The sequence below is a fragment of the Thalassophryne amazonica genome, chromosome 12 (genome assembly GCF_902500255.1).
Source record: "Thalassophryne amazonica chromosome 12, fThaAma1.1, whole genome shotgun sequence".
NCBI lineage: Eukaryota > Metazoa > Chordata > Actinopteri > Batrachoidiformes > Batrachoididae > Thalassophryne > Thalassophryne amazonica.
Genome location: NC_047114.1, coordinates 43820238 through 43837078, shown reverse-complemented (window position 1 = coordinate 43837078; position 16841 = coordinate 43820238). Strand labels below are relative to the sequence as shown.

General features: G+C 38.9%; 1 protein-coding gene across 1 annotated transcript in view; it reads right to left on the bottom strand.

Moving 5' to 3' along the window:
* The window catches only part of orc2 (origin recognition complex, subunit 2), a 27334-nt gene extending 10493 nt beyond the window's left edge, over nt 1-16841 (bottom strand). Inside the window, exons 1-13 of the mRNA XM_034183835.1 lie at nt 16691-16841; nt 12370-12441; nt 12131-12286; nt 10104-10190; nt 9898-9987; nt 9776-9807; nt 9578-9635; nt 5041-5249; nt 4863-4961; nt 4664-4773; nt 4443-4575; nt 720-816; nt 483-629 (exon numbers count right to left, since the gene is read on the bottom strand). Of these exons, the coding sequence (XP_034039726.1) occupies nt 483-629; nt 720-816; nt 4443-4575; nt 4664-4773; nt 4863-4961; nt 5041-5249; nt 9578-9635; nt 9776-9807; nt 9898-9987; nt 10104-10190; nt 12131-12286; nt 12370-12439 (1288 nt within the window). The 5' untranslated portion in view covers nt 12440-12441; nt 16691-16841. The remainder of the gene's footprint in view (nt 1-482; nt 630-719; nt 817-4442; nt 4576-4663; nt 4774-4862; nt 4962-5040; nt 5250-9577; nt 9636-9775; nt 9808-9897; nt 9988-10103; nt 10191-12130; nt 12287-12369; nt 12442-16690) is intronic.

Sequence of the window (16841 nt, the reverse complement as noted above, 5' to 3'; positions counted from 1 at the left end):
GTGGAAAAAGTTTTAGATCTTTGAGTTCATCTCATACAAAAATGGGAGCAAAACCAAAAGTGTTGCATTTATATTTTTGTTCAGTATATATATATATATATATATATATATATATATATATATATATATATATATATATATATATATATATATATATATATATATATATATATATATATATATATATATATATATATATATATATATATATATATATATATATATATATATACACATACACACACCACTTTTAACTGACTTTCACACCCACACACAGCAGTACTGTATGCAGAGCCTTTTTTTCTCATCCAAATCACTTTGTTCTATTATAGTAAATCTGCTTCAAAATTAATCAATATCCCGAGTCACACATGGACACATCAGAGTGAAAACAATGCCCTGGCATGTGCTACTACCACGAATGGGTGTAATAATGACATAAATGTGCATTCTATCATTGCAGTCCACAAACACAAACCCACCTAGTGCAGCATTGATGTGGTCAATGGAAGCAACTAAGTGCAGGTTAGACAAGGTTGCCAACTGCCCCAGTGCATTCTGGGTCTTCTCTCCTCGCAACATTGGTCCATCAATATTATGGATTAACAAGTACACATGGAGATCTGGGCCTGTAAGACATGATTCAAATGTAAACTACAACCATTACTCAAACTCGAGACTTATCTTGTGATGCAGAGGCAATCCACAGGCGCACTAACTGTCTTTGAAGGTCTTGGTGATATATTCGATCTGGTCTGAGGGTGTTCGGAAAGTCCCCTGGTGCTCCAGAACCTCTACTGTCAAAGCATTTAGGATCTGCAGTGAAAGCATATACATACAGAAAAATGATTGACAATAACACAAAAGATTGCCAAAGTGAAAACAAACTTCTACTCTACAACAAAAAATTAGAAACACTGCTGACCCGCCCATCAGATGATTGTGAACCCTGGGAGCTGGCCATATGGAATGCAAACACATTTCCTGCCCATTTAAAGCACTTTTTTTTTTTTTTTTTTTGCAAGAGTGGTTTGTGGTGCAATGGGAAATCCTCTGGTATCTGAAGCCAGTGAATCAACTCAAATCTGTAATTGGAGCCTCAATTTGTAGTCTTACCATGCTTGGTAATACAAAATGTACACTTAACATTTTGCCTACAGATGACAAATGTAGCTTTTTTTTTTTTTTTTTTTTTTTTTTTTTTTTTTTTACAAGAAATGTTGCACTACATAAAAGTCCTTTGTTATGTTCACAACAGACAAAGAACCACAGCAATAATTAACTGCCCCGTTCACCCATTGTGGAAAAAGGAGTCTCACAGAAGAACTACGGTCAGAGTGAAAATTGCTTTCAGATGTGTAATGTTCTGAGGAAATTTAGGAGACTGGAACGTTGGAAGATTCTAAAAGCCAACAAGAAAACAAAATTGTGCACCGAGCATACTCTCCTGGTATTTTGTACAACAGCATTCAAATTGCTTAGTGTTGGCTTAATCACTATGGCAAATAAATTAGGAGATACTCACTGGAGCATGCATTTGGTGAAAATGAATTTACAAATAAAAACAAGACCCTGTGTTGCTGATCTAACTACACTAACAACAGGAATTGGGTTAATGAAATACTGACAGCTGTGCTTTCAAAATTTACAGTTATTATTATTATATCTCGTTGCGATATATATATATATATATATTATATATATATATATATATATATATATATACACATACATACATACATACATAGTAGTGTTCAGAATAATAGTAGTGCTATGTGACGAAAAAGATTAATCCAGGGTTTGAGTATATTTCTTATTGTTACATGGGAAACAAGGTACCAGTAGATTCTCACAAATCCAACAAGACCAAGCATTCGTGATATGCACACCCTTAAGGCTATGAAACTGGGCTATTAGTAAAAAAAAAAAAAAAAAAAAGGGGTGTTCACAATAATAGTAGCATCTGCTGTTGACGCTACAAACTCAAAACTATTATATTCAAACTGCTTTTTTAGCAATCCTGTGAATCACTAAACTAGTATTTAGTTGTATAACCACAGTTTTGCATGATTTCTTCACATCTGCGAGGCATTAATTTTGTTGGTTTGGAACCAAGATTTTGCTCGTTTACTAGTGTGCTTGGGGTCATTGTCTTGTTGAAACACCCATTTCAAGGGCATGTCCTCTTCAGCATAAGGCAACATGACCGCTTCAAGTATTTTGACATATCCAAACTGATCCATGATACCTGGTATGCGATATATAGGCCCAACACCATAGTAGGAGAAACATGCCCATATCACGATGCTTGCACCATCATGCTTCACTGTGAACTGTGGCTTGAATTCAGAGTTTGGGGGTCATCTCACAAACTGTCTGTGGCCCTTGGACCCAAAAAGAACAATTTTACTCTCACCAGTCCACAAAATATTCATCCATTTCTCTTTAGGCCAGTTGATGTATTCTTTGGCAAATTGTAACCTCTTCTGCACGTCTTTTATTTAACAGAGGGACTTTGCGGGGGATTCTTGCAAATAAATTAGCTTCACACAGGCATCTTCTAACTGTCACAGCACTTACAGGTAACTCAAGACTGTCTTTGATCATCCTGGAGCTGATCAATGGGTGAGCCTTTGCCATTCTGGTTGTTCTTCTATCCATTTTGATGGTCGTTTTCAATTTTCTTCCACACGTCTCTGGTTTTTTCCATCCATTTTAAAGCATTGGAGATCATTGTAGATGAACAGCCTATAATTTTTTGCACCTGCGTATATGTTCTCCCCTCTCCAATCAACTTTTTAATCAAACTACGCTGTTCTTCTGAACAATGTCTTGAACGTCCCATTTTCTTCAGGCTTTCAAAGAGAAAAGCATGTTCAACAGGTGCTGGCTTCATCCTTAAATAGGGACACCTGATTCACACCTGTTTGTTCCACAAAATTGACGAACTCACTGAGTGAATGCCACACTACTATTATTGTGAACACCCCCCTTTCTACCTTTTTTTTTTTTTTTTTTTTAACTAATAGCCCAATTTCATAGCCTTAAGAGTGTGCATATCACGAATGCTTGATCTTTTTGGATTTGTGAGAATCTACTGGTACCTTGTTTCCTGGATTAATCTTTTTAGTCACATAGCACTACTATTATTCTGAACACTACTGTATCATCCCCTAGCAGTTTTTTTTGGGGTGGGGGTGTCAGTATCAGCTGGCTCTTTTTTACATCCTTATCCTAACTGTATGTACGGTGCATCCACAAAGTAATCACAGTGCTGCATGTCTTCCACATTTTATGTTACATCCTTTGTTCCAAAATGGATGAAATTCATGTTTTCCAGTAGTTTAAGATAATCAACTCACTCAAGTGAGGGAGGTGATGGTCTAGTGGATAAATGTTGGGCTTCAGACCACAGGATCCTCGGTTCAAACCCCAGCACGACCGCAAAATTACTAAGGGCCTTTGGACAAGATCCTTAATCCCCAAGTTGTTCCCAGTGTGTAGTAAGCGCCTTGTGCGGCAGCACCCTGACATCGGTGTGCGAGTGTGTCTGTGTGAATGGGTGAGTGTGATGCATCATTGTAAAGTGCTTTGAGCTTCTGATTCAGATGGAAAAGCACTATATAAATGCAGTCCATTTACCATTTAAGTGGAGACACCAGAGTCCTCAAATAATCACAACACTATACCAGTGACAATACTTACACAATCAATGTTTGTGTATTATAACTGTAACTAAATTATATCACTTTCTACAGATCTGGTTTGACTCTGGCAATAAAATGTTTGTGTTTTTTCTTATTTCTGAAAAAAAAAAAGTCTAGTTATTTACATTATGGTTCAAAACAGGAAGTGGTTACAGTGACGGCAGTCGTGACCCTAAATCTTGAGGTTATGCTTACGGCAGCTGCCGTAATTGATGTTCTGTGATTGGGTTCATTGCTAATTCCTTGTTAGTGTAGTGTAAGTATCCACGCCTGTCATGTGGGAGACCAGGGTTTGATTCTCCGACGGGAAGAACAAGGCTTTTTGTTCTTTCTCTCCCTTCATATCAACCAACATTTCTTGTGTCTATTATTCTTTTGGTTCATGTATCTGTGGAAGATTTGGGATATTTGGGCTGTTAGGTTTAGGGTATCACATCATCGCCGTAATAACTTACCAACACATACATACGGTTACTGTAACAATATCCACAGCTGTAAATACTGTAAAATGTCAAAGTCTACATCTGTCGTCTGCACACACACAAAAACATTTAGGGCACATTTTTTCACCAATTCTAAATTAGAGGCAAAACATCAATGTATGTTTGCTTATTACTTCAGTCTTTCTACTTTCACGTTTCTTTGATTTGATACTTTTTTCTCATGGTTTACTTTGAATACATTCTGAGCTACTAAACAATGCAGGATTAGTTTAAACTGTGTGTCAATACTGACCGATTTCAGAGTGATGGATGGAAAAAATCCATTGACCACCAGATGGATTTCTTCAGCCAAATGTGACACACGGAAGTCCTCCAGAAGAGCCTTTTTGCTGCCGAGGCCATGCACAAGTACACTGAAGCCCAACCTGTACACATACACGTGCTATCTCATAACAATGTTTACATATTATGGAAATGCAATAAATAGGTTCTAAAAAGTTGTAATGCACTCACTGTAATTGTACCATCCACTTGCTAAAATGTTTTCTGTGTTTTTGGTGGAGCTTTTGAATGTCTGTTGAGTAGCAGGATGGCTTTCCTTCTAAAAGCCGGACCAGTGTCTCCTGCAAATACAAAATTAGAACATACTTACACAAAAACAAAAAGAGGATCAGGTGGAAAATATTTAGAGCATGACCTGTTACATACTGACCCTATCAAGTTTAGGGATGTTTAAACGTGCAAGGGTGCGGTCTGATGTCAAGACCTTTGAACTGCTGTGGGCCTCAAAATACTCCTCAACCAGACTTGGCTACAAAGGGAAAAAAAATTATTGTAATAACTATACTGTAGGGAATAATGAGTTGTACTTGGTCTACAAAGCAACATACCTGTTGGGGGGTTTTAGGAACAGTCCTGCACTTCTTGGCAGGGGTCTTGTAGAGAGCAGCAGACAAACCTTTGCTAGGTGTTCTCGGGTTCTTCAAGCTCTCTTTGTCCTCTTTTTGTACTTTTGGTTCTTCTTCCATTTCATCATCCTCCTCTTCCCCAGAGTCCGAAGGTGACAATTCACTGTCACTATCTGATCTGAGACTTGGGGCTAAAAATATCAGACTAGTTTAGATCGTAGCTAAAGCTTAATTTTACTGAATGGTTGTGGTGAGATGTTTACACAGTGCATCCGGAGAGTATTCATAGAGCTGCACTTTTTCCACGTTTTGTTGTTACAACCTTATACCAAAATGGATGAAATTCATGTTTTTTCTCAAAATTCTACACATAATACCCCATAATGACAATGTGATAAAACAAATGTTTTTAGATTTTTGAAATTTATTAAAAATAATAATAAAAAAAACCCTAAGAAATTACATGTAAATAAGTATTCACAGCCTTTGCCATGAACCTCAAAATTGAGCTCAGGTGCATCCTGTTTCCACTGATCATCCATGAGATGTTTCTATAGCTTAATTGGAGTCCACCTGGGGTAAATTCAGTTGATTGGGCATGATATGGAAAGGCACACGCCTGTCTACATATAAGGTCCCCCAGTTGACAGTGCATATCAGAGCACAAACCAAACATGAAGTCAAAGAAATTGTTTGTAGACCTCTAAGACAGGATTGTCAGAGACACAAATCTGGGGAAGGGGACAGAGATATTTCTGTTGTTTTGTAGGCCCCCCATGAGCACAGTGGCCTCTATCAAACCACAAATGGAAAACATTCGGATCCACCAGGACTGTTCCTAGAGCTGGCCACCCATGTAAACTGAGTGATCGGGGAAGAAGGGCCTTAGTAAGGGAGGTGACCAAGATCCAATGGTCACTCTGTCAGAGCTCCAACATTCCTCTGTGGAGAGAAGAGAACCTTTCAGAAGGACAAACATCTCTGCAGCAATCCACCAATCAGGCCTGTATGGTAGAGTGACCAGACAGAAGCCACTCCTTAGTAAAAGGCACATGGCAGCCAACCTGGAGTCTGAGACCATGAGAAATACAAATCTCTGGTCTGATGAGACAAAGATTGAACTCTCTGGCGTGAATGCCAGGTGTCATGTTTGGGGGAAACCAGGCACCATCCCTACAGTGAAGCGTGGTGGCAGTATCATGCTGTGGGGATGTTCATCAGTGGCAAGAACTGGGAGAGTAGTCAGGATTGAGGGAAAGATGAATGCATCAATGTACAGAGACATCCTGGATGAAAACCTGCTCCAGAGTACTCTTGACAGCAGGACAATGACCCTATGCACACAGCCAGGATATCAAAGGAATGGCTTCAGGACAACTCTGTGAATGTCCTTGAGTGGCCCAACCAGAGCCCAGACCTGAATCCTATTGAACATCTTTGGAGAGATCTGAAAATGGCTGTGCACCAATGCTCCCCATCCAACTTGATGGAGCTGGAGAGGTGCTGCAAAGAGGAATAGGCAAAACTGCCCAAAGATAAGTGCACCAAGTTTGTGGCATCATATTGAAGAGGACTTGAGGCTGGAATTGCTGCCAAAGTTGCAACAACAAAGTATTGAACAAAGGGTGTGAATACTTTTGTACGTGATTTCTTAAGTTTTTTATTTTTAATGATTTTGCAAAAAATTTCCAAGCTTTTTTTTATCATTATGTATTATGAATAAAAAATGAATTTACTCCATTTTGGAATAAGGCTGTAACATAAAATGTGGAAAAAGTGAAGTGCCATGAATACTTTCTGGATGCACTGTAGGCTCAGCATGGGCACACATGTCTTGGCAATACTAGAATTTCAGTGATTTATTTGAAGTCTTTCTTGAACCCTATTTTTGTTTTCTCCTTTGGCCATGTGGTCAGCTGGAAACTTCAGTGGAGTTTGAAAGTGTTGATTTTAGAGCAGGGGCTTCTTTCTTAAATCGTAGCCCATCAATCCATGGCAATAAAAACTCATTTGAGTGTAGACAGCAATGCTGATGCTTCAACAGCTTGCAGTTCATGGCAGGACTGTGCCTTGGTGGTTCTTTGGTAGTTTCTGATCATCCAAATAAATTTCCTTTTCACCTAAGGGTGATATTTTGGGTCTTCTTCCAGCACTTGATAAACTGGATCCAGCTCCCAATAGCTTCTATATGTATAGAACTGTATGACCTAATAAATATGGAACTTGCATTTGTTTAGAAATGGCTCCAAGAGACATTACTCGTATGAATTTGCAGTATTCTTTCTCAGATCTACACTGACCTCTTTGAACTCTCTCACTTACTGTGTGTTGGTCAGTTCAATATGTGCAAACAATCAAAAACTTTTCTTTTTTTAATGTTGGCACTGAGACTCCCAGCTGGAGTTTATCTTTACCGAGAATGGGATGTTAAGAGAACTTGCCAACTAAAGAAATTCCAAAAGGTTTAGTACCACCCAATAATAATCTAAATGAGTGTATGTATAATTGTGACACTGTGTTGACTTCAGAAAATCCCAAATAAATTAATTGTTGTGCACCACATTCTGAATCATTTTTCTATCAAAGATGTATGCCACCCAATTGTTCTTACCCCAAAAAAGAAAAGTTCAATAAATCACTGAAAGCCCAATATTGCCATGACATTCCTGTCTATGATGAGTGGCTCAATCCCAGTGTCCTTCCTAAATCCTGATTATTGCATGGATTTATTTTCCATCACCAGGAAAGTGATTGAATGAAAGCAGTTGGAAGGGTTCAAAATGGAATAAATAACAACCAAGCTTTAAACACAGTCATGTTGTTTACCACTGCGCACTGAAGGGGAAAAAAAAAAAAAAAACAATTTAGGCCTACTTTGCAGTTTTAACCTAAATTAATAAAACTTAAAAGCCATATTTCTCAATTAAACTGGTTCACATCAATGTAATACAAAGTGATTTATAATAAATGCATTTATTGAGTTGTTATACTGTAAATTTAAAGCACAAGTTTAATAGTAGCCTATTGCCTAAATCTAATTTTTTACCTGTTTCATTCATGCTCGACTGACAATGTCACATTAAGTTTATTAATTTTATATTAAAAATATAATCCAAATGTATAGAAATCTCATATGTAATTAAAATACATAAATCTTAGTCACTGGCCTATTCATTTATTTTGAATCTGGGTTTGAGACCTTTTAATTTAGGGTGTCTTTTGTTTTATGACTTTGTTCATGACGAGGGCATTTAAGGGGGTGATTTCCTGATTTGAACATGAGTGGGTGAGTGCCAATTATCCAATTATTTTCTCTTAAAAAACAACACAAACAAAAAAAAAACAAAACAGCATCAATAAGTCAAAATTTAAATCAATGATAAACTATGTGTGTAATACACAAAATGTTTGCATTCCTCCAATTTCACATTTGTTGCTTTTTAAAATCTATTTTTTTCTTTTTTCTAAATAACGACACCTGTGCACAAAGTATGCCAAGTTTTCTTAATTTTTCACCCTTTTTGAAAGGGTGTGGTTCATGAGTCTGTGGCTGAACCATGTACTGGTTATTTACTTTTTTAAACTTCCAGGTTTCTCCTGGTAACCCTTTGTTTGGTATTACAACGCTGTGAACTGTGCTTAATTCCCTGAGCTAAAGTCTGCAGAAATGCCAACTTACAAGAAGTGGGTAAAAAGGGCATCACTTTTTCCACATTTTGTTATGTTTACAGCCTTATTCCAAAATGGAGTATACTAATTTTTTTCCTCTCAAAATCCCATAAGGACAACACGAAAGAAGTTTTTTTTTTTTTTTTTAATTATTATTTTCATTTTTGCAACTTTATTCAAAATAAAAACTAAGAAATCACATGTAAATAGGTATTCACACCTTTTGCTCAATACTTTGTTGATGCACCATTGCCAGCAATTACAGGTCTACAGACAATTCCTTTGACTTCATTCTTGGTTTGCACTCTGACATTCACTGTCAACTGTAGGACCTTATATGTAGACAGGTGTCTGCCTTTCTAAATCATGTCCAATCAACTGAATTGACTTCAATTAAGCTGTAGAAACATCTCAAGGATGATCAGTGAAAACAGGATGCACCTGAGCTCAATTTTGAGCTTCATGGCAAAGACTGAATACTTACGTACAGGTGATTTCTTGTTTTTTATTTTTTAATAAATTTGCAAAAATCTCAAACATTTTTCACTTTGTCATTATGGGGTATTGTATGAATGATTTTTGAGGAAAAACATGAATTTTATCCACTTCGGAATAAGGCTGTAACATAAAAGTGGAACAAGTGCAGAGCTGTGAATACTTTCTGGATGCACTGTAAGCCTTAGAGCGCTTGATGAACTGAAAGTGAGACAGCCTTAACTCCTCACGCACTTAGTAGAAATGCGCTTCAAAGTGAGTGAGTACATGAAGGTGGACATTGGGATTGGACCAAAGGAAACTTGGGAACACAACTGTATGTGACATGCTGTTGTCTTTGTTACGTCACACTCACTCGTCACTCGTTTTCTGAGCCTGTGGGGTGTGGTGGATACAAATTGCACCTTCTTGCTCTGTAGGACAAAACAACAAAAACAGCATTGTTACACAACAGTAACATGAGCAAAGATTAGAGAAACACAACAGTCCCAAGAACGAGGTTGTCGGGCATTACGTGTATCTGGGAATGAAGATTAGTTCATTCTGGTCTTACCCTCTGTGGGGTTCGGCTTTCAACTCTGTGGTCTAGAGGAAGATGGGACAGATTGCGTTGTACATATATGGAGAAAGGACTGCACTAACATGAAAATGTAAGAGAGGGCGACTGTAACTTACTGTGGCCTGGTCGAGTGGGTGTGGAAGGTTCAATGCTGGGAGTTGCACTGAAGGTTACGCTTTTTCCTGGAGTCCGTGCCAACTCATTTGCTATGTACAGAAACGCACAAAAAAAGAACTGTAGCTTTCTGAAAATCAGATTAATAATCATGTAGCTGAAGTTGTATTGTATAAGAAAGTGTGTGAGTGTTCATGGAGACTGTCACCTGTCTGCGCCATGCTGTTGGTGCGTTTGACTTTCTGAAATGTAAAAATGGAGGATCCAGCCACTCTGGACACTCTCTCCTCATCTTCTGTAATGACAAGATATTAAGTACTGAAACTATACATATATTAACACAGAACCCCTGTACCAAAAAGTATTGGAACAAAAATTGTTTTTACTATACACCAACAACATTTTGGGGGGGGGGGGGGTACCATCAACTCTTAATTATAGCTAAATTTCACCCCAATACCAGCACTGACACGTATGAGCAATAAAATGCATCTGATAATCAATATTTATTAAGTACACCTATTTTTTTTTATTATTCCCTGCAGGACAAGCGCAGGATTAACAGAGTTCATCGTCAGTGTGTCTGCAGAATATCTATTTGTAAATACAGTTCTGTTCAAAATAATAGCACTGTATTTAAAAAAATAGTGTTTATTTTCATTAACACAAATGCATTGGGAACACTGCACACTCTATCCCAAATAAAATATATAAAAAAAAAAAAATCAAATCTATTATTACTTTACAGAAAATGAAGGACCAGCAATATTAGGCTGTAAGGACGAAGGCGGTAAATGTTGTACATGTTGATTGTAGTTCATTTCTCTCTGAACAGCTGTGTAAAATGGGTCATTCCAGACACTGTTCATAAGAATAGCGCACTTTGATTAAAAAGTTGATTGGAGAGCGGAAAAGATATAAAGAAGTACAGAAAAGGATAGGCTGCTCACCTAAAATGATCTTAAATGCTTTAAAATGGCAAAACCAGAAAGATGTGTATGAAAATGGAAAACCCTCATTCACATGGATCGAAGAATAGCCAGAATGGCAAAGACTCAGTCAATGATCAGCTCCAGGGTGATCAAAGAAGGTCTAAAGTTATCTGTGAGTACTGTAACAATTAGAAGATGCCAATCTGGAGCCCAGCTGTGAGCAAGAAGCCACCAAAAAAAACCCCACTGTTGAAAAATGACGTGCTGAAGAGGTTACAATTTGCCAAATAACACGCTGAATGGCCGACAGAGAAATGGCACAATATTTTGTGGACTGATGAAAGCAAGATTGTTCTTTTTGGGTCTAGGGGTCGCAGACAGTTTGTCAGACGATCCCCGAAACTAAATTCAAGCCACAGCACACTGAAGCAATCATCATGATATGTGAATATTTCTAATACTATGGTGTTGGGTTTATTCATCACATATCAGGGATCATGGATCAGTTTGAATACGTTGAAATACTCAAAGAGGTTATGTTGCCTTATTCCGAAGAGGAAATGCCCTTGAAATGGGTGTTTAAACAAGACGTTGACCCCAAACACACCAGCAAGTGAGCAGCATCTTGGTTAGGGTTAGTTATGGAGTGGCCAGCCCAATCCCAGGACCTTAATCCAATAGAAAACGTGTCCGGTGACATAAAAAAATGCTGCTTCTGAGGCAAAACCAAGAAATGCACAGAAATTGCGGAATGAAGTCCAGTCATCCTGGGCTGGAATACCTGCTCACAGGTGCCAGAAGCTGGTCGACTCCATGCAACACAGACGTGAAGCACTTCTCAGAAACAGTGGTTATACAACTAAATATTAATCCAGTGATTCACAGGAAAGCCAAATCTTCAAACATTTTTCAGTTTATACAATAAATGTTTGAGTTTGTAAAGAAAAATGCAGACACCGCTATTTTTTTTCTGACCAGCCTAATTCCCCCCACTTTCTGCAAAATAATAAACACATTTGACAAATTTTTCTTCATGTTTTGATCTGGAATAGAACGTGCGTTGTTCCCAATGCATTTGTGTGTATGGAAATAAAAACTGAGTAAAGCTCAGCTTTACTCAGTTTTTTTAAAACACACTGGTATTATTTTTAACACAACTGTACGCACAGACACCTAGTTTGCCTCAGCGGTTTCCAATTGGAATGCAAAGCAGTTTGATGACGCGGCAGCTCAAGAACATCAGTACCAGTAGCTTCCAAACCCAACCCCACCCCACCTCACACGTAAATGCTTTCTCACTCACCTTCTGAGTTTTCTGCCCCGAGAGCTTGGACATAGTTTTGCTCGTCAAAGCATTCATATCTGTTGATGTCCTGTTCTATGTCCTCTGTAGCTTGTTGCTTATCAGGGGTCTTGAACATTACCAATTTCTGAACAGATCCATTGCTGCCTGGGACGTCTTATGAAGTTAGACAAAGAAATGCAGATGGTCAAATCTCAAAAACAAAGCACTTTGGCAAGAGGGTTAAAGTAACTCATTACCCTCCTGTTTGTCCACGATGTGCTCCAGAACATCTCTGTCTCCAATGAACTTCACTTCCAACACACTCATGACTGAAAGGGAAATATTAAGAAAACAGCAGTTAATCAGCAATTACATAAACAAAACGGGCAGTGGTCTTAAAAGCATGACACCTTCAGACATGGTTTTCATCTGTAGATATGATTTCCTGATAATCAAGGCTATAGTGATGCCACCCTCAATACGGAAGCTCTAAACAACAAATACCACTTATCCAGGGCCATGTTAAAACATAAGGCTGAGTAAGGCAGCCCAGCAAAATCCTTCAGTTCCTGCTGGGGAAATCAAAAGTGTTCTTAGTCTATGTGAAATCCAAAAAGTTCAAAATGGAATTAATTCCCCCCACCTCAAAATTCAACTCACAGAACCCCATAATAACACGATTTTTTTTTGCAAATGTATTAAAAACCAAAAAAATAAGAAATCATATATGTACATACAACCCCTGGCAAAAATTATGGAATCACCGGCCTGTTTAATTTTGTAGAAAAAAAAAGCAGATCACAGACATGACACAAAACTAAAGTCATTTCAAATGGCAACTTTCTGGCTTTAAGAAACACTATAAGAAATCAGGAAAAAAAAATTGTGGCAGTCAGTAACGGTTACTTTTTTAGACCAAGCAGAGGGGAAAAAAAAATAAATAAATAAAAAATATGGACTCACTCAATTCTGAGGAAAAAATTATGGAATCATGAAAAACGAAAGAACGCTCCAACACATCACTAGTATTTTGTTGCACCACCTCTGGCTTTTATAACAGCTTGCAGTCTCTGAGGCATGGACTTAATGAGTGACAAACAGTACTCTTCATCAACCTGGCTCCAACTTTCTCCGATTGCTGTTTCCAGATCAGCTTTGCAGGTTGGAGCCTTGTCATGGACCATTTTCTTCAACTTCCAAAGATTTTCAATTGAATTAAGATCCGGACTATTTGCAGGCCATGACATTGACCCTATGTGTCTTTTTGCAAGGAATGTTTTCACAGTTTTTGCTCTATGGCAAGATGCATTATCATCTTGAAAAATGATTTCATCATCCCCAAACATCCTTTCAATTGATGGGATAAGAGAAGTGTCCAAAATCTCAACGTAGACTTGTGCATTTATTGATGATGTAATGACAGCCATCTCCCCAGTGCCTTTACCTGACATGCAGCCCCATATCATCAATGACTGTGGAAATTTACATGTTCTCTTCAGGCAGTCATCTTTATAAATCTCATTGGAACGGCACCAAACAAAAGTTCCAGCATCATCACCTTGCCCAATGCAGATTCGAGATTCATCACTGAATATGACTTTCATCCAGTCATCCACGATTGCTTTTCCTTAGCCCACTGTAACCTTGTTTTTTTCTGTTTAGCTGTTAACGATGCTTTCATTTAGCTTTTCTGTATGTAAATCCCATTTCCTTTAGGCGGTTTCTTACAGTTCGGTCACAGACGTTGACTCCAGTTTCCTCCCATTCGTTCCTCATTTGTTTTGTTGTGCGTTTTCGATTTTTGAGACATACTGCTTTAAGTTTTCTGTCTTGACGCTTTGATGTCTTCCTTGGTCTACCAGTATGTTTGCCTTTAACAACCTTCCCATGTTGTTTGTATTTGGTCCAGAGTTTAGACACAGCTGACTGAACAGCCAACATCTTTTGCAACATTGCGTGATGATTTACCCTCTTTTAAGAGTTTGATAATCCTCTCCTTTGTTTCAATTGACATCTCATGTTGGAGCCATGATTCATGTCAGTCCACTTGGTGCAACAGCTCTCCAAGGTGTGATCACTCCTTTTTAGATGCAGACTAACGAGCAGATCTGATTTGATGCAGGTGTTAGTTTTGGGGATGAAAATTTACAGGGTGATTCCATAATTTATTCCTCAGAATTGAGTGAGTCCATATTTTTTTCCCTCTGCTTGGTCTAAAAAAGTAACTGTTACTGACTGCCACAATTTTTTTTCCTGATTTCTTACAGTGTTTCTTAAAGCCAGAAAGTTGCCATTTGAAATGACTTTAGTTTTGTGTCATGTCTGTGATCTGCTTTTGTTCTACAAAATTAAACAACTGAATGAACATCCTCCAAGGCTGGTGATTCCATAATTTTTGCCAGGGGTTGTACGTATTCACACCCTTTGTTCAATACTTTGTTTGTGCACCTTTGGCAGCAATTACAGCCTCAAGTTTTCTTGAATGTGATGCCACAAGCTTGGCGCACCTTCTTTGGGCAGTTTTGCTCATTCCTCTTTGCAGCACCTCTCAAGCTCCATCAGGTTGGATGGGGAGCGTCGGTGCACAGCCATTTTCAGATCTCTCCAGAGATGTTCAATCGGATTCAGGTCTGGGATCTGGCTGGGCCACATAAGGACATTCACAGAGTTGTCCTGAAGTCACGCCTTTGATATCCTGGCTGTGTGCATAGGGACATTGTCCTGATGAAAGATGAACCGTCGCCCCGGTCTGAGGTCAAGAGCGCTCTGGAGCAGGCTTTCATCCAGGATGTCTCTGTACATTGCTGCATTCATCTTTCCCTCAATCCAGTTTCTGCCACTGAAAAACATCACCACAGCATGATGCTACCACCACGCTTCACTGTAGGGATGATGACTGGTTTCCTCCAAACATGGCGCCTCACATTCACGCCATAGAGTTCAATCTTTGTCTCATCAGACCAGAGAATTTTGTTTCTCATGGTCTGAGATGCTTTTTGGGAAACTCCAGGCAGGCTGCCATGTGCCTTTTACTAAGGAGTGGCTTCCTTGTGGCCACTCTACCATACAGGCCTGATTAGTGGATTACTGCAGAGATGGTTGTCCTTCTGGAAGGTTCTCCTCTCTCCACAGAGGAATGCTGGAGCTCTGACAGAGTGACCATTGGGTTCTTGATCACCTCTCCGAATAAGGCCCCTCTTCCCCTATCTCTCAGTTTAGACGAGCAGCCAGCTCTAGAAAGAGCCCTGGTGGATCTTAATGTCTTCCATTTATGGATGATGGAGGCCAATGTGCTCATTGAGACCTTCAAAGGAGCAGAAATGTTTCTGTACTCATACCCAGATTCGTGCAGCAAGACAATCCTGTCTCAGAGGTCTACAGACAATTCCTTTAACTTCATGCTTGGTTTGTGCTCTGACATGCACTGTCAACTGTGGAACCTTATATGTAGACAGGTGTGTTGTTGTTGTCCATTTGGCTGCTCCCGTTTTTGTTTGGAGTTGCCACAGCGGATACAGCCAGGTCTGTATTGGTAGTTGGCATACGTTTTACGCCGGCTGCCCTTCCTGACGCAACTCCAGTTTTACCTGGAGAGACACCCAAAGCTGCTGGTGTTCCAAAGAGGTCTCCCATCCAAGTACTAACCGGATCCCACAGTGTGTGCCTTTCCAAATCATGTCCAACTGAATTTATCACAGGTGGACTCCAATTAAGCTGTAGAAACATCTTAAAGATGAGTAGTAGAAACAGGATGCACCTGGGCAAAGGCTGTGAATACTTACATACTTATTTTTTAGTTTTTAAAATTTTTAATTAATTTGCAAAAATCTAAAAAAAAAACTGGCGGTCAGTCATCCACAACAGTATGTACTTGACTAAAATGTACACAAAGTCATTGTGGTCCTTTGTGGTGCTTCGTGACATGCTTTTGAAACATCTGCATCAGCCACTTTTAATCTTGGCATCTCTTTAGACTGGATCTGTACTGTCCAAAGCCTGACAACCGATGGACAAAATCGCATCCATGACCTTGGCTGAGTGAATAATTTACATATATTTACCTCGTACCAATTTGTATATTCGCTCTCTGCGCATGCGCGAAAAACAGCTTGTTCTGTACTGAGTTTACCCTTTCTATGTGCGGGTCAAAATCAGGTTTACAGGCGGGTTATATTTCTCCATAAATGAAAACCAGCTCCCGGTCCTTTTCGCACAAAGGAAAGGTAAACTCAGTACAGAACAAACTTCCCATTTTTTTCCGCATACGCAGATAGAGAACATACAAATCTGGCACGGGGGGTAATCTCAGTACGTGACAGAGGCACAGATGTGTTGACATTCAAAAAGTACAGGCAACAATTTTAAAACTTTACTCATCTGTAACGAACACGTTCAAAACCTCAATGATCGATAACCAGTTTACAAATGTATGTCAATATATTACATCATGCTATATCATGATCTTTAAAGTGTTTGTGTAGCAGCAGCACAAAACTGCGTGCCAGGTTTAAAGTTTCAAAAACTCTCATCTCTGTCAAACTGAATTAACGAGTAACAATCAATGTGATGGAAACTTACCTGAAAGTGCGAATATCGCCTGCGAATAATAAACCTAAAACTCTTAAAGCTAGTGTGCAAAACTAAAATATTCTCGCGCCATCAGCCTGCGATTTTAAACCACGTGACACGTGAAAGGTCACACATTGGCCAACCAGAACGCCAGCTTCAA